The sequence below is a fragment of the Petaurus breviceps genome, unplaced genomic scaffold, assembly GCF_028583685.1.
Source record: "Petaurus breviceps papuanus isolate PSGF00001 unplaced genomic scaffold, PetGlider_PUasm1.0 90895, whole genome shotgun sequence".
In the NCBI taxonomy this organism is placed as follows: domain Eukaryota; kingdom Metazoa; phylum Chordata; class Mammalia; order Diprotodontia; family Petauridae; genus Petaurus; species Petaurus breviceps.
This window is the reverse complement of record NW_027187372.1, coordinates 6,350,866-6,369,664: the sequence shown is the minus strand read 5'-3', so window position 1 is coordinate 6,369,664 and position 18,799 is coordinate 6,350,866. Positions and strand designations below refer to the sequence as shown.

General features: G+C 36.8%; 1 protein-coding gene across 1 annotated transcript in view; it reads right to left on the bottom strand.

Annotated features, from left to right (window-relative positions):
- Positions 1-18,799, bottom strand: part of HMCN1 (hemicentin 1) — a 514,591-nt gene that overhangs the window by 186,855 nt on the left and 308,937 nt on the right. The window contains exons 36-40 of the mRNA XM_069074427.1: positions 13,756-13,879; positions 5,608-5,709; positions 3,821-3,997; positions 2,991-3,142; positions 611-734 (exon numbers count right to left, since the gene is read on the bottom strand). Coding sequence (XP_068930528.1) covers positions 611-734; positions 2,991-3,142; positions 3,821-3,997; positions 5,608-5,709; positions 13,756-13,879 — 679 coding nt within the window. The remainder of the gene's footprint in view (positions 1-610; positions 735-2,990; positions 3,143-3,820; positions 3,998-5,607; positions 5,710-13,755; positions 13,880-18,799) is intronic.

Genomic DNA, 18,799 nt, shown 5'->3' with positions numbered 1-18,799 from the left:
TAGACAAGTACCATATGCTCCATATACTAAAATAAATGGAGATCAAAAGTCCCACCTTTGCTACAGTAGGCTACATTCTTAGAGGGCCTAACAGAATCAGGGACATCTTTTGTCTTATCCCTATGTGACAGGTCATAATAATAATAAAGCTATGAATTTGGAACATATATGTTTTAATATTTGATAAAAGTATCTTAATAACAGTATGAACTCTGTGTTGATTGTTCTGAATGTAGAATTGAGTAAAAAAAACAATACACAATATTGGTGTGCCTTTGAATGGAATAGTAGGAAGGGGTTGCTTTGGTAGAAGATTGCTTTACAAATGGCAGAATTGTCACTAATGTTCTTATTCTTCAAATATTCCTCAGTAAACGTCAACCTCGCATATTCCAGGTATGTTTCTTTTTGGTTCCAAGATTAAAAAAAAAATCAAAGGTAAAAATTATTTAAAAAACAAACAGGCAATTTATTACTGACTTGTGTTTTGAGTTGATTACATTAAATATCATTGATATTTTTCATGACTATTTATTATCAACATTTCCTTTCCCTTTCATAATCTTATGGATACATATTCATAATAGATAAGACAACTGCTATTCCTCACCATATACTCTGAGGTCAATATCCCTTTGTTTCTCCCCAGCAGCATTCACTGCCACACAGGTATATTTTCCTGTATCACTGATCTGTGCACTAGTCAATGCTAGCACTCTACCACCAAAAAGGACCTGTAAAAGAAAGATTAAGAAATCAAATTTAACAGATGTTTTCTCTTGAACATTTGGTTCAGTAAGTAATAGCATTTAGATAGTGCTTTAAGGTTTGCAAAGAGCTTTACAGATATTTTACTGAATGTTCAAAACAACCCTGGGAAGTAGGTTCTATTATGATCCTCATTTTGCAGATGAAGAAACTGAGGCAGGCACTAAGTGACTTGCTTAGGGTCAAAGAGCTAGTAAGTGCCTAAGGCAGAATTTGAACTCATGTCTTTAAGCTGAGTTAAACACTGCATCACCCAACTGCTCAAAATTATGAAACAAAGGGGGATTTTGTGTGTGTGTGTGTGTGTGTGTGTGTGTGTGTGTGTGTGTAACATAACAGGAACTTTTATCCTTCTAAGATTCATGGAACATTTGAGTTAGAAGGGACCTTAGGAAGCGATGAATGTCACCTAGTTAGACACACTTATTTTATAAAGAAACATTTACTTAATGAGGAAACTGAAATCACAGGATCTTACTGGGATAAATCAATAACTCATTCCCAGATTTCTCAGGTCCTGTTTTAATGCTCTTTCCACGAACGATGCTACTTCCTATCTGGAGATAGCAGCACCGATGAATTCTGTGCATTGGTGTCATCTTAATTATAGTGATTTCTGGTCTGCCTGAATGTGAAGCCACTGTCCATAAGGCACAAATACACAGGATAAATAACAAGGATTAAACTGTGATAATACATATTCATAAAACTTCTCCATATTGAACCTGCTAGCTACCCCAGGGCTGCCATTTTTATGGAAAACATTATTTGTGTGAATGTGGGAAGGGGATATTTCAGGTCACAAAATAGATGATCATTTAGTTTTATAAGACAGGAAAAAAGATGAAACCATAAGAGAAAAACACAATTATTCCTTTTTCTAATTGTTACTAATAAATTCTGTTAAATTAAACTTTAAAATAGGCATCTTAATAAGTGGCACTTCTGATTATTTTTATCTCAGTAACCAATATTTACCTTTAAAGGCTCTGGACAAGGAAGGATTAAAGAAAGCATGATTTATTGAAAAGAGAAAAAAAACAAAAGAGGTTAAGAGAGAAACTAATTTACTTGATTAAAAATATGAAAGTAAAGTTTTATTAGGATTTGATTTAAGTGGTTTTCTCATTTTTTACTTAATAAAACTTAATCAGTATGAAACTTTCCCTTTAGGTCCAAGCTCCCATGCTACCTCCAGATTTTTGCAGAATCTTAGAGTTAGAAGAGGCTTCAAAGGCCATCTAATTTCTATTTGTGCCTGACTAAAAATCCCCTTCTAACATAAAGGACAAATGGTCAAATGGACAGTTCTTAAGATCTCCTTGAAGCAGAACCCACTATCTCTCAAAGCAGCCCCATTCTATTTTCCAAATTGGAGAGCTTTCAACTGTTTGGAAATTCTCTTTTCATAAATCTTCAACTTGTCACTTTTCTATTTCTGATTAAATCTCTAAAAGGAAGAGTTCATCCAGAAAAATATATAGTAAAAGGTAGTTATTTTACACTTTAGCTGACAACACAGAATCTGGCAAAAAAAAAAACATGCATTAGGAAAAAAGCCTGTAAAGTGAAACATTGGCTCACATGGCATTTCAAGGTGTTCAGTTTTTTTATATTACCCTCCTCATTCAGTTTATCAACACTTTTCTTTAAAATGTAGCAGCCAGCCAGAACCACAACCAATCCTTAGAAATAATCTGACCAGAGCAGATGATGCTATGTCCTCAGAATCAACTTATATTTATTTTTAGATATGTACACTTTGCTGTTATTGTTGTTCAGTCATTTTCTGCTGTGTCCAACTCTGTGACCCCATTTAGGGTTTTCTAGATTGAGATACCACAGTAATTTGCCATTTCTTTCTCCAGTTAATTTTATAGATGAGGAAACTGAGGCAAACAGGGGTAAGTGACTTGCCCAGGGTCTCATAGCTAGCAAGTGTCTGAGGCCATATTTGAACTCAGGAAAATGAATCTTCCTTATTCCAGGCCTGGCACTCTATCCACTGCAGCACCACCTAGTGTCCCCAGCTTATAGTTACACAGCTAAAAATGGATCATCTAAAAACTACAAACCTCAAACTTGGGTTACTGGACTCCAAGGCCAGTCCTCTATGCAACTATCCTTTCCATAGATTTTTCTAATGACTTATATTCTTCTCCTAATTTTATTTCCTGTTTCTTAGCAATAGTTAATTTCTTTAGAATAGTGGCAGCAAGTACCTGAATTCCATCAGAGAAGCTGGAGACAGGGCTACCATCTTTTAGCCAGGTCAAACTCGGTGCAGGAATGCCTCTGGCTTCACACTCTAACCTTACCAGGTTATTAACAACCACTGACATCATGTCATTGCTGCCAGAAATTGATGGGGGTACTAAAAAAGAGAAGAATTTTGATAAGGCCAGTTAATGTTAAAAATTATTTAATTCAAAGATAAATACAAAAGAGGTATAACAATAGAAATAGTGTTATATGTTTCTACAATAGTCTTTAAAAACTTTTTTGAAGATTTTATCTATATTTTTCATTTTATCCTCACTGTTACTCTGAGATATACAAGGAAACCATTATTACCCAAATTTTAAGGTTGAAGAAATGGAGACAAAGTGAAATGTGCTGATTTTTCTAAGGTTATCAAGCTAGCTGTTGACAGAGCTGGGCCTATAATTCTGTCTCTTCACTCCCAGAAAAGTGTCTGTCGTCCTCCACTGTACCATGTTGATTCTCTACTTAGAGAGGAAATTTTTTTTTTTGGCCAACAAACTTGTGGTCCCGAGGAATATTTATTGATAAATGTAATTGTTATAACTGGCCAGTAAGATTTGTATGGCCTGTTAGAAAAACCATTTAAGTATGTTCTAATGTCAAGGAGATATTAACATGTTCCAAAGAATAGCAAATGTCAGTATGTTTTAATGCTTTGGTTCCTAAACCAAGATAACATAATAAATGTTTATATTCAAAGTTCAAATTACTTATTACCCTTAAGTGGTTTTTAATAAACTATTTCTTGCCCCTTGCCCAGATTAATTTAGAACAGATGATAACTTACCATGAACCTGTAGACTATAAAATAATTCAGCAGTTCCTGCCGTATTGATGGCTACACATTTGTAAATGCCAGTATCTGCTATCTGAGCACTATCAATCTCAATGATCTGTCCCCTTTTCAAGAAGGTGATACCAGCAGAGCTTGAAAGTGGGTGATTATCTTTATACCACGTAATAGCTGAAAGAGGAATATGGGGGAAGAAAAATGAGTGTGAAAAAAATTCCTTTTGTACAGTTTAATTCACTGAGCTGTTAACAGCTGCCATCCAGGAAGGAAGTCACTTGGTCCCAAGCTCATGCTGATTTCCCAACTGGCTCTAGTCTTAAAAACCTCTCAGGTGGGGGCTGTTAGGTGACACAGTGAATAAAGCACTGACACTGGAGTCAGGACTTGAGCTCAAATATGACTTCAGACACTTGGCATGTACTAGCTGTGTGACCTTGGTCAGGTCACTTAATTCTGGCTGCCTCACCTCCCCCCTCCAAAAAAAAACAACAAAAAAACCTCTTAGGTGGTGATTCTTACAATGAAATGCTTGGTTAGAGCTATGACATCACCAACGTAGGAGGTCCCTCCAACCATGCAGACTGTAACCCTTCCCATCCTGTGTGACTACTGCTCTCACAAAAGCTCACCAGGGGAGGTTCACCCAGAATGTGACAGGCCTTTCTTTCTCCCAACATCACAACTATATTAGTGGAGCACTTTGACTGTTTTTCTACATCTTATGGGGAGACATTTAAAAAACGTATCTGTCACTCTCTGAGCCTAAAGATAATTATTCATTAGATAGCAAACATATTTACTTTATGCTATTTCTTTTTTTTTATGAACTTCCCATTTAAAAAGATTGGCCTGGATCCTATCTTACAAAATTTCAAGGTTCATTAACTGCTTACTGTCATAAAAGATCGATACAGATTATCAATGGGATGAAGTAAATGTTGAAAATAAAAATTTTCATCATTAGCATGATCATCTATATAGTATTTGTATAGTGTTACTTTGTAGCGACAGAAAAGGAAATAAGCATTTATATTGTGCTTTATTATGTGCCAGAGACTGTGCAGATCACATTTTACAAATGTCATCTTATTTGACCCTTGCAACAATACTGTGAGGCAGACGGTATTATTACCCCCATTTAACAGCGGAAGTAACTGAGATAAACAGAGATTAAATGATTTGTCCAGGATCACTCAGCTACTATCTGAGGCTAGATTTTAACTCAGGTCTTCCTTGATTCCAGACCCAGATGCCTCAGTTGCATATCCTTTGTAATAGGAATAACTGTCAAGGGGCAGTGTGGCATAGGGGGAAAACTACTGGCCTTTTAGTCAGCTCTCATACTTATTATCTGTATAACCATGAGCATGTCCCAGACTGTTTATGCATCTGTAAAATAGAAATAATAATATTATCTAAGATCAAATGAGATGATGTATATAAAGGATTTTGCAAAGTTTAAAGCTCTATGTGTCTCACATTTTTATTATTGTTAATAATGGTACAGCTTATATGTAATAAGCATATTTGTATAACAACTGAGTGATTAATGCTGTCTTTTAATTAAAAGAAAGCATAGAATCATATGTAATTAACAACAGCACTATGAATGCCAAAATTTCACTTTTTGACCCTATTTGTACCTAGACTTTACTCCCTAATAATTTGAGTAATTTTGGTGTTAGTATTCGGACAGAAATTATTTTTCACATACAGTTTTATAATCCCTAGAATCCCTCAAAATGTGATAAGATATAAAATAGTAAAGCAAATAAACATACCAGGCAAAGGATTTCCAGATGCTTCACACTCCAGCTGAACTGGACTGTTAACCACAACTGTCTCATTCAACATTTTCCCAGCATTCTCAAGGTGAGGAGGTTCTAAGAGAACAAACATTCTGAATGAATCTGATACAAATGCATATTCTCAGGCAGTTTGATCGGTAAAATTTGGAAGGGTTTTGTTTGTTTATTGATGAATTGTTTATTATTTGATGTTTATTGATTTGAATGTTTATTGATGAAGTAATTAAAAAAACCCAACAAGTATAGAGAAGCAGAGAATGTGTTCACCTGAAATGGTACTTCTCTACATCAATGAAACTGAATGGTCCAGTCCCCTTCCCTATCCCTATAGCTACTAAGACATTTTATGTGAAGGTGACCCATGTCATTGGATGTTAAACACAACAGTTATTAAGCATCTCACTGTATGAGGCACTGTAGATAAATCCAAAAATCTTCCTCTAGGAAGGAACACGAAACACTGTGTATGACTTAAGATTTCAGACATGTAGTAGAGACTACAGAAAATGCACAGGCTAGGTTTTTAAGTAAATATTGATTGAATTGATATTTTCTGAATATCTTGGGTAACCCAGCCCCAAATCAAACAATTTTCATATCAGGAATTTTTTCCCACTAATCTTCATTTTTCCCCAGGCTTCATTTCTCTAGACTTCTCTGTTATGCCCTGTAAACCTCTTCAGCCTGGATGATCCCTTTACCCCTAGAATTTATATTTCTAGAGTACCCTCCACTCCTGGGGTCCCTTCCTCTGACTGAATGGCTTTTCCTAGAATCTCCACTTAAGAAAGGTACCCAGGTCAGTCATCTCTTCATTCTCACCAGGCTGCACTCTTCCAGATTCCTCCATTATGTCCCTGCATCAGGTACCTTCCCCATTACTGCCCCATTAGCTTTCTTTAATGTGCTATCTTCCCCACTGGAATGTAAGCTCTTTGATGATGGTGGAGAAACAAACACACATTTATTAGGTGCCTGCTTACTATGTGCCATATACACTGCTAAATACTATACAATATTATCCTTAAGAATATCACTTTTTTTTTTTTTTAAGCAATCGGGGTTAAGTAACTTGCTCAAGGTTACACGGCCAGTTATTTCTGGGTGTGGTGCTGAGTGTCTAAGCCCGGGATTCGATCTCCAGGTCATCCCAACACTGGAGCCGGTGCTCTTACTCGCTGAGCCACCTGGCCGCCCCTAAGCAATTGAGGTTAAGTAACTTGTTGAAGGTTACATGGCCAGGTGTTTCTGGGTGGGTGCTAAGTGTCTGAGCCTGGGATTCGATCTCCAGGTCATCCTGACACTCGAGCCAGTGCTCTTACTTACTGTGCTACCTGGCCGCCCAAGAATATCATTCTTGCTGCCTGTATGTGTGTTCCCAGCACTTAGCAAAGTTCCTGGTCCACGGTAAGTATTAATAAATGCTTGTTGACTGACTGAATGATTGTTCTAAATCTTTCAAGATGGAGTTTAGTTTGTCATTGGGAGAGACACAACACACATAGAAATTCATTTTAAGAGAAGAGATTTTTCAATCCTGTAATCAGTTCATGGCCTGCTTATACTCCTTGGCTTATATTTTGAAATTTCTCTTTAGAGGCTTTGAATCTTACTAGCTAAATACAAGAGAGGACTATGGACCAATCAGATTGGTTTCTTAGGTAGAGTATCACACCTTGTAGATGTCTGTCCACAGTCTGGTTGGAATATAGTATCCAGGGCTGCAAACAACATAAACTTCAGAGAGGCATTTGACACAGTAAATGACTGAGTTGGGACTCAAAAAAGTACTTAACAGGCTGGGACCTTGGGATGAGACAAATATAATAAAATGTGATAGGGAAGAATATAAAAAATGAAACTTAGGTTCCAACATTAAGGTTTACAATTATAATATGAGGCAGAAGAAGCAAGGTTAGACACAAGGGAATGCCGGAGATAGCCCAAACTAGCTAGTAAGAGCTGACTGTAAACAATTTTAATATGAGCACTTATAACTTGGACAGACTACAAATCAAAGTATGATTTATTGTTTTGTTGATTGGCTAGGCTTAAGAAAGTGATGGAGAAAAATGCTAATAAGAATCAGTTAGTAAGAATTTTCCAGCACATTCCTGGTTAGAAAGCAGTTTTTCTAAAACAACAAACAGTAGTTTTAGTTAGTGAATTAAAATGATAATAGTGAATCAATACTGTCCATAGGGCAACTAAGGAAGCTAATGTGATCTTAGAATACATGAAGAGGAATAAGAAAAGGCTAGGCTTAATCGTATTCTAAGCTGGTCAGAAAACAATGTAGTGAATCTATTTCAATTCTGGACACCAGAATTTAGGAAGAATGAGAAACCAGAGTGCTGACACTCAAAGGCCTCAAAATCCTGCAACAATAATGAATCAAAGGAACTGGAAATGTATAGCCTGGGGAAGATAGGACTTAAGAGAAATACCACAGATATCTTCAAGTATCTGAAAGGTTGTCAACAAGAAGAATTAACTTGTCCAGTTTGGACCTAGAGAGTAGGCCTAAAAGCAATGGATGTAAGTTGAAAAGACACAAATATATGATTAATATAAGGAAGAACTTCCCAAGAATTAGGAGTCTGAAAGAAAAGCGGGTTACCTCAATAAGGGGTAGCTATAACTTCATTTAAAATCTTCCAAACAATGTTGGGTGACCACTCATTAGGAATAATGTAGAAAGATATTGCTTTTAATTATAGGTGGGTTAGATAGTCACCCAGTTCCCTTACAACTCTGAAATTTTGCAACTCTACAAATCCTAGAGGAGGTAGGATCTGAGGCAAATCTCACATTATGCTTCTGCCATTCCCCAAGATTTTCATGTGAAATCCAGTTAAAATGTATATCAGGGGCAGACATTTAAATATGTCACAAAAGTAAGATATACAGTCAAAGAATTCTGTGAGAAGTGAGTGAAGCCATTCTTCCCTCTTTCTCTTAGTAATGGGTTGAGTCAAAGGATTAGGACTTACTGCTCTTACCTTATGCATATAAGAATATATACATAAGCCTTAGGTCTTTTATAAACCCAATAAGCAGAACTTCCTCATTCTCCCCCTACTTGGTACTTCTCTGAGTCAGAAACTTCTAGCACAGGTAATACTTGACCTACCTGCCTATCTATTAAAAATTAAACTCCATTTAATTAAAGATTAAAATTCATTAAAAAATTAACACTTATTAACAGCAATACTGACCACCAAATTTTTTTCTTTCAAAAACAATGCACCAAGATTGTGTATTAACATATAAACACGTTGCAATCTGCCACATTTTTTGAAATACATATATATATGCATATAAAAACGTGTTTATAGACATTAGCACATACAAATAAGAGAAAATGGTATCAACAACAGTAAAATGACTAAAACAAAGCATCAGGTCTTCGAGCAAGAGTCACACGTGACCCTCTAGGTTTTTAAGTACAGTCCTTTGACTCAATCTGAACTTCACAGAACAGATCCCCTATAAAAGGATTTTGGATTCAATCAAAGGACTGCACTTGAGGACCTAGAGGGTCACATGTGGCCTCAAGGCCACAGGTTTCCTATCCCTGGAATTTTACATATTCTTGGTGAATTTCTCCATTCACAATGGGGAAAAAATCACAAATGCTATACAAAGGATGACACCAAAATTATCAAACCCATTTTTTAGGAGGATGATGAGGCAGATTTAACTGTAGCATTTAAATAGGTCTGGAAGAACAAGTTGAGTTATTGGTTAAATTCCTTCAATACTTCCTGGTTATTTTAAGTATAGTTAATGCTATAATACCTTACTTACCTAATATCTTAGAGCTAAGATATGTAGCAACCAAAGTTGGTTACTAAAGTGGGTACTAGTTGGGGACAAAGCTAAAGTGGGGAGTAGTTGGAGCATATGGCAATGATAGTTACATGAAAGAGTTAATGCCACTTAATTATATAATTTACCATCAAGAAATTGCACTAAGAGTGTCACAAATTCAAGTTATTCATAAATAAAGGGAAAGCTGGCTCCCTAATCTTTTAATCTACATATGTAAAGCAAAAAATAGCAGGGGAAGGAAAAAGAAGAGTTTTTGACAACACTTGGTGCTGGCAAGAAAAACACACATATATAAATATACATATATACACACACTTTGTATATGTAAATATATATGCCTATATAGAGAGACACACATACATGTGTATATACATTAGGTACTTCAGTATCACATATACATATGAATGTATATGAAATTAAGGGGGTTATAATAATGACAAAATTTCTGCAGATGTTCCCACTGGACAATTAATAAAGTCCCCAGAGGGCCCCAGTGAACATTAGAGGCAGCAGAACTTTACAAATATTTGTAAAAATGTTGGTGAAGTGAAAAGGGCCCATATCAAATGTTTGTTTTGCCAAAGCTGTTGAAAGCAGGGATTTCACTTTTACTCATGTTTTATGGAGAAACAAATACATGCAACTAAAAAAATATTTGCGCTTTTAGCACCCCAAACAAAACATCTGTCTCAGTTGGCTAACATTTGCAATATAAAACTCAGCCTCATACTTTGGTCTAAAGAAATAATAACTTCCAGCATTTTTAAAGTTTTAGAGGGAAAAAGGGGCTGATAGGGGAGCACACATTTCGTAAGAAGAGGAATTTTCCCAGGGAAGCCTCACAAAGATATTTATTGGAAAAATAGGATCCATGTGTTTTTTTCTGATGCAGGAAACTGTTTAAGTTCACTGTTAACATCTTAGAAACTCTTCCTGATTTCCCTGAGTAATAGAAGCATCTAAGTGTACATGATAAGAAAGATAACAAGGAACTGTCATATCGAATTTTCTAGAAATAGATACTTTACCCCTAAGACAGCCAATGATCCCAAATACAGCAGATATATTATCTGTTGAAAGAATCAGGTACACAGCCTTTTAAAGATTAGAAGTCAAGACACTTAAAAAGCAGTGTCTAAAGACAGTGAAAGGTTAGTCCTATAAGAATGAATGGAGATAAAAAAAATTCCCTAACTTATGAATGGGCTATGTCCAAAAGTTTATCTGTAAATTAACTGTATGGAATTGGAAATGCATTGTCTTCTAGAAACAATGTTTTAAATGCTGGTTTGATTCCTAAACTGACCCACGCAAGCCCATTTAATGTTTTATAGCAATGAAATGCTTTAAATTTTCTTTGAAAAAGAATAGAAAATATCATTATGAAGCTTATTTTGCTGTCCCTTTTAATTAAATGTGTTTTGCTTCAAAATAATGTGATCTCTTGTTGGTCTGGTACAGGAGTGGGGAACCTGTGACCTCAAGGCCACATGTGGCAGCCATTTATCTCAATCTAAACTTCACAGAACAAATCCCCTATAAAAGGATTTTGGATTCAGTCAAATGGTCACACTTGAGGACCTAGAGGGTCACACGTGGCTTTGAGGCTGCAGGTATCCTATCCCTAGTTGGTAAAAAGAGGGTTAGTGCAGACCTTCATTTAATTTTTTTCTAATAGTTATCTCTTTTAGAATGAGGAAAATAGTCAGGAAGGCAGACATTGATTCTGCAGTCAATAAATGTATAAAGGTGGAATCCACAAACTTTTTTCCTAGCTACTTTTCTCTCCTGTGGTAGAAGAGAAGCATGGGTGGTGGTGGGGGTACATATTCCCCGACTCAATCAGTACTGGTCTGGAAATGGTGAAAGTAATGAATGAATGGAAATACATGAAGTCTTCAACATGCAAATGGGCTTGTGTCCAAACATTTTTAAATCAGGTTTTTGGAACTGGGAACAGAATTTCCTATAGAAACAATGTTGGTTACATTCCAGGGCTAGCTCATAAAAGCCAATTTAACCCCATCATCTAACTCAGTGACTATAGTTACTATAAAAAATGGCATAAAGCAATATTTTTGCAATAGTTAAGGGATGGAGAATAAAATGAGAAAACTGTTTCTCCCTGGTATTGAGTCTAGAAAAAGGATTCTTTATATCAAAAATGATTATCAGAGAAAACACACCTTGCTATTACATATAATGATATTACTTGAGTTTTGTGCTTCTGAGAAACTTACTGATAATTATAGGAAATTGCCCCTTTGGGGAAAATGTGCTAAAATCCCCCATCATATTTTTAAATCTCTGGGTAACTTTAAAAAAAATCTGTGAGGTAGGTCTTCACCACACACACTTTATTCTGAGCCCCTTGAACAAGAGTCAGAGGAGAATAGGTATGACCAAGAATCAGTTTTATTTCTTAGTTCCTTTTTTATGTGTATGAACAATAATAATGATTTTATATCTGAAAGAAATTAAAGATTGCAGACAGGTGGCACAGGGAATAGAGTCCTGGGCATCGAATCAGGTAGACTTAACTTCCTGAGTTAAAATCCTGCCTCAAACACCAACTAGTTGAGGGACCCTGGTCAAATCACTTAACTCTGTTTGCCTCAGTTTCCTCATCTGCAAAATGCGCTAGAGAAGAAAATGGCAAACCACTCAAGTATCTTTGCTAAGAAAAGCCCAAATGAGGTCATTGAGAGTCAGACAGGACTGAACAACAAAAAGAAATGAAAGATAAAAAGTTACTAACTCCACCTTGCCCCTCCATTTTTGATAACTGGAATTCTAAGGGTGATAATTAGTATTCGTAACATGGAAGTAGAAAGGACTGGAAAGAAATTTTCTCCATCTAAAATCATAAGTGTGTGTGTGTGTGTGTTGGGGGGAGAACTCAAGAGTGAAATTTCATAAAACCAAAGGAATTCAAAAGGATATCCACTGGCTGGCCACCTGACTCTGCCTTTAAGTGTTTAAAAGGCAAAAGAGGGAGATAGCCCCAATACTGTGCTAAAAGAGGTAAAAACTCCTCCTCTACAGGAAAAGGGAGGGAAACACTTAGCAGCAGCAATTCAGCAGACAATTCAGAGAGCAATCAATCAGTCAGTCAATTCATAATAAGCACTTATTATACGCTAGGCGCTTTGCTAGGGATATAAAGACAAAAATAAAACAGTCCTGGCCATTGAGGAACGTCCAATATAGTTGAAGGAAACAACACATGCTACAAATATAAGAATATACAAAATACCTACAAGATTATTTGGGGCAGAAAGTACTAGATGCTGCTTGATGGGCTGTGGGGGCAGATAGATCAGGAAAGATCTCACGTAGAAGGTGGTGCTTCTTAAGACTTCACTAAAGTCCCTGTTCCCATGCCAACCAGAAGCCATATTATTTCAAATCCAAAGACTTGTAATTCAACAGCATAACTGATAGCAAACTAGACTTGAAGAATCAGCAGCCAATGGTTGAGCAATAGAGAAAATAGGTCAGAGGTGCAGCATAGCACTGTGACTGCAATGAAATCATGGGAAAAAATGAAAGGTGCAAGGACATCTGCAGCAACTGGGGGAGAACAAGCAACAGCAATACTGGAGACAGAGAAGGGCTCTATCAAGGATGTTCCTGTGGAAGAATCTGCTCTAACAAAGCACATTCCCTGTGAATGTCACCTCATTCTAAAGTGTCATTTGTTGGTTTTGTGTGTACAAGTTTGCTCTTCACCCATGGAGAAGTAAGCATCTATAGGAAAATAAGGCCGTTGGAAGGAAGCAGAAAGAGGGATGGTTTCCTTATTTATTTATTTATTTATTGCAAAGCTATTTGAGCATCTTTGTCATTAAAGGTATTCTGCTTGGTCTGGTAAAATAAACATTGGTGAGGACTCATGAGTTGTCCTTTTAAGTGGATGTAAATGCAAAAAGGATGATTTGAAGCTACGGTAGCTTTCAGGGGACCTACAATTGAAGAAAGGAAAGGTTACTTATATGCTCTCCTTACTACTCTATGACTCTGGGTATTTTATTCATCTTTGATTTCCATTTCTTAGTCTTTAAAATACTTCTTGTAATTCAGATTTTACTGGGCATCTTGGGAAAGTCTGATATTTTTTAGAAATTTTTTCAATCTTGTACATGCCTTGTCAACATTGAAGAAACAAGGATAGTTAAGAAAGGCAGTTGGTCCAAAAATAGCAGTTGCTTTTACCTAAAGGTAAATAGAATCTATGGCATCAGAAAAGTCAAAAATGAACTCTTTGTAATGAGAAATGGAAATTACCATGCACACGGAGGTGAATATGCTGTTGGGCTTCTCCAGCTGCATTGGTAGCCACACAGGTATATCTGCCAGCATCTTCCAGCAGGGCTTTGGCAATTTGCAGAATTCGACCAGAAGACTGCAGCTAATTGGAGACAAAAGAATAACAATGGCTTGTGACCTTCATATTTGAGTCTTAAAAAGGTCACATGGATAGCTGATTCTTGTTAAAAAAACAAACACCTAGTTCTAGTGAGATAGTGTGCGTGTGTGTCTATGTATGTCAACTAATCAAATTACCACATTGACTATGTCCAAAAATGCATTTCTTAACCCTTCGAAAATTGAGACATTTTTCCTGCTTCAATCCTTGACTGAAATTCCATTCTCTAATATATTTCAGAAATAATTTATGGTTCCTTTTGTCTGGTGACTGAACTCACTAATGGAGGTTAGATACCATTTTACCATTTGACATCATTTATCTCATGAGATCTTTCCCTGATGAACCTTGCATTCTATCCTTCCCAGTCCAGATACCATCCTCTTTGGAAGAGAAAACAAAAGCAACCTAAAAACTGAGGAGTTTAGATTTCTTTTATCACAATTTATTATCTTGACCTATGTAGCAGTTCTATCTATTCTTTGATGTAGAAGGTGGTATTTCTTAAGAATTCACTTAAGTCCCTCCTTTTTTCCCCTAAATAGGTGAAATGATGAACATTAACAGTAGCAAAATAAGAAAAAAAAACCTTTTCCTTTGTCCTTATTCACTGACAGACTCAATTTATTCTGAACAGAAGCACTCCTTACAGAAAGTAACAGTGCTGCTAATGCCTTTGTATCATCAGTCTTCAGCTATTTGCCAAACCGACTATCTTCTATATGTAAAAAAAAATCTGAGTTGGACGATGATTTTCCCATGTATCCACATCTAATTCTTTAGGTGGGTCCTTTTTCCTTTTCATTGAAACCTTTCTGCATAGATCTTTAGGACTTTATTCTTGAGATCTTCACCCTTAAGTGAAGCTCTAACATTTTCCATGTGAAATAAACATAGGAAAAATTTCAGAGCATGGCATCCTATGAGTTTTCTGACCCCTTTGAAATCTGCCTTCTTCAAATCTAAGATACATGTCAATCAGTCATTCAACGGGCATATATTAAGTATTTACTATAAGTCTAATACTATGCTAAGAACTGGGAATACAAATAAAAAGGAAAAACAATCCCTGTCTATAAGAAATTTATAATCTAATGAGGGAGACAACATATAAAAATCAGAAGCAACAAGATACACAGTTGATGGAAGGTGGACAGCTAGGTGGTGCAGAAGATAGTGTGCCAGGTCTGGAGCCAGAATCACACAATTAGTAAATGTCTGGGGCCAGATTTGAACTCAGGCAAAGTTTTTCTGACTCCAAGCTCAGCACACTATCCACTACATAGGGGCAGTTAGGTGGTACAGTGGATAAAGTGCTGGCCTTGGAGTCAGGGAGACTCATCTTCCTCAGTTCAATACTGATCTCAGACACTTACTAGTTATGTGATCCTGGGCAAGTCAATTAACCATGTTTGCCTCAATTTCCTCATATGCAAAATGAACTAGAGAAAGAAATGACAAGTCACTTTCTTTGCTAAGAAAATCGCAGATGGGATCACAAAGAGTCAGACACAACTGAGGAATTATTTAACAACAATCTTAGCATATGCCTAGCTTTTCATTCCTTTATGATGAACTCCATGATAGAACTGTCATTTTCTCTTAAGGTTCCTATTGTTTCTTCTTCAGTAAACAGTTCCTCCTTGTCAGTCAGAAACAGGGTGAGAAATGCAGTTCTCCTCTTTACTTTATTCATCTTTTAAAGCATGCAGTTATCATTAAAAACAGTCACAAATTTATCATTTACTCTGTTTTGGCATAGAAAGAGCTCCAAAATATGCCAGATTGTTTGTTTCCAGTCATTGCAACATATGGCTTGCTCAGGGTCACATAACTAATAAGTTTCTATTAACTAAAAAGGCAGAAATCAAACCCAGATCTTAAAATCCCAACCCCCTACCTGCCATTGACACCCGATATCCTTTGGCTACTAAAAATTGCAAGTTGTTCAGATGTGACCATTACCTGAAACATTAAGTGATTAATCATCCATTTATACCTCTTTATGAATATGCCTGCTGCCACTATGTCTTCCTTTACCTATTTCACATGATGAAAAGGACTTACTTTTTTCAAAGGCTAACCTCTGTACCTGCCCAAGCAATCCCATTCTATCCCATTTCCTTTACCAGATTGCTCTCTCTCTAATCCTCATTCTACCGCTTCTTTTCTTTTCTTTTTTTTTTCCCTTTTGGAGGGTAATTGGGGTTAAGTAACTTGCCCAAGGTTACACAGCTAGTTTTGTGTGTGTGTGTGTGTGTGTGTGTGTGTGTGTGTGTGGGTGTTAAGTGTCTGAGGCGAGAACCGAACTCGGGTTCTCCTGACTCCAGGACCGGCCCTTTACTCACTGCGCCACCTAGCCACTCCTACCGCTTATTTTCAATCTCTCCCTGTCTACCTGCTGCTTCCTTACTGCCTACAGACATGCCCATGTTTCCACCATTATGAAAAAAAAAACCCTCACTTGATTGTTTCATGTTCACTAACTCTCATCCTATAACTCTTCGGCCTTTTGTGGCTAAAGGCCTTGAAAGACACATCTACAATAGATGCCTCTGCTTTCTTTATTCTCACTCTTCTTATCTCATCATTTCACTAAAACTGCTCTTTCCAAAGTTATCAATGATCTCTTAATCAACAATTACCCTTTCTCCACCCTCATTCTCTGAAAACTTTCTGCAGCCTTTGACGCTGTTGATCGCCCCTTCCTCCTTGATGCTCTCTTCCCTCGAGGTTTTTGAGACATCATTCACTCTTGCTACTCTTCCTATTTGACAACTCCCTTCTCAGTCTCCTTTTCTGTATCCTCATTTAGATCAAGCCCCCTAATTATAGGTGTCTCACATGGTTCTGTCCTATTCTTTCTTCTCTTCTTTCCTCTTTGCTTCTTCACTTGGTTATATCATCAGCTCCTATGGATATAATTACCATCTCAATGCTGACGAATCTCAAATCTATCTATCCTGCCTTAACCTTCAATTTCACATTCCCAGCTGCCTTTCTGACATCTTGAACTGGACGTCTAGTTGACATCTTCAACTCAACATGTCCAAAACCAAACAAATTATCTTTTCCCCTATATCCTTCCCCAAAATGACACTGACTATTAATGTCAAGGGCACCACCATCCCCTCAGCTGCTCAGGGTAGCAAACTACGTCTCACCTTCAGCTCCTCATTATTTCTCATCTCCGCCATATCCAATCTGTTGCCAGTGCCTGCCAATTTCACCTTTGCAACATATCTTGAATATGCCCTCTTCTTTCCTCTGACACTGCCATCACTCTGGTAGAGGACCTCATCAACTCATGCCTGTTCTAAAGCCACAGTCTCCATGCTCCATTCAGCTACCAAAGCGATCTTCATAAATACGCGGCAAACTCCAGTGGCTTCCTAACACCTTCAGGATCAAATAGAAAGTTCTCTGACATTCAGAGTCATTCACAACCTGCTTCCTACCACCTTTCCAGTCTTTTTACACCTTGTTCCCCATCAAACCAGTGACACTGGCTCCCTTGCTGTTCCTTGAACAAAACACTCCATCTCTCAGCACCAGGCATTTTCTTTAGTTTTTCTCCAGGCCTGGATTGTTCTCATCTCCACCAACTGGCCTCCCTGGCTTCCTTGAAGTTCTAACTAAAATCCCATCTTCTACAGGAAGCCTTTTCCTACTCCTCTTAATGCTAGTGCCTTCTCTCTGTAATTATTTCCTTTTCATCCTGTATATAATTTGTTTGCTTGTTGAGGGCAGGGACCTTCTTTGGTTTGTTTCTTTTTGTATTCTTAGCACTTACTTAGTCTAGTGCCTGGTTACACATTAGACATTTAATAGAAATTTATTGACTAGCTGACTCTGTGGATAGGAAGGCTTACATAGTCTCTGTATGGTCTTTTATATAGTCTAACTCTTAAATTATGACATTTTGTGCGATTCTGTTTCTGGTCCAGGTATCCAAATCCCATTCTTAAACATAACCATTTTTAGACTTTTGTATCATGAATCCTCAACTTTCAATTGAAAGCATCATCTCTGTCCTCAAGGCCTTCAATTTTTTGATGAAGTTTTCCACCTCTTTAGCAAAGATTTCTAAGTTCCTTCTGGTAATGTCTAATGCCAGAAGGAAGCTCTCAGGAAACTGTTGTGTCCCAGATAAATGCCCCCAGAATGCAGAAGATCTGTTTTTCTTCTAGGAATGGAGAATGCATTATTCCACAAAGCACTCCTACTCTATTGCCCCCCCAAAAATTCCATGGCAATCTGAGCATAATTATCTAAATTCTTCCTCATACTGAACAAAAATCTGCCTCTGTAATTTTGTTTATTGGTTTTCCTAGCTAAGTTGAATACATTTAATCCATATTCAATAGGATGGCCCTTCATCTACTTTTATTTAGCTTAAATTTTTGTTAATGTGGGAATACTATGGTTTTATAAATATAATTCATTCCATTTCAGTTGCTTCTTTTATTGACATGTGGTTAGGAAAAATGGTTTCTAATAATTTTCTTTATTATTTTATTAGTTGTAAACTCTATAACCAAAGAAGCTTACATGTTTTGAAAAGAGCTATTATTCCTCCTTTCCCCTGGCCCTTGAAAGTCTTCTCTAGGAGAAACTTGAGTTTTTTCTTTCCTCAGTCGATATGACTTTTATAGTTTCTTCACCATCTTCCCTTTTGGATAAGTTCCAATTTGACAACATCTTTTCTAATAAATGGAAAGTCCAGGTGTGGACTAGCTAATGTAGTATAATAGGATTATCAAGTCTCCACTATATTCATTCATTATACTTCCATTCAGGTGGCCTAAAATAAAATGAGCTTTTTAAAAATAGCCTCATCATGTTTTTTGTTAAACTTTTGGCTCACCAAAACTCAAAGGACTTTTAAAAGTGAACTGCTGT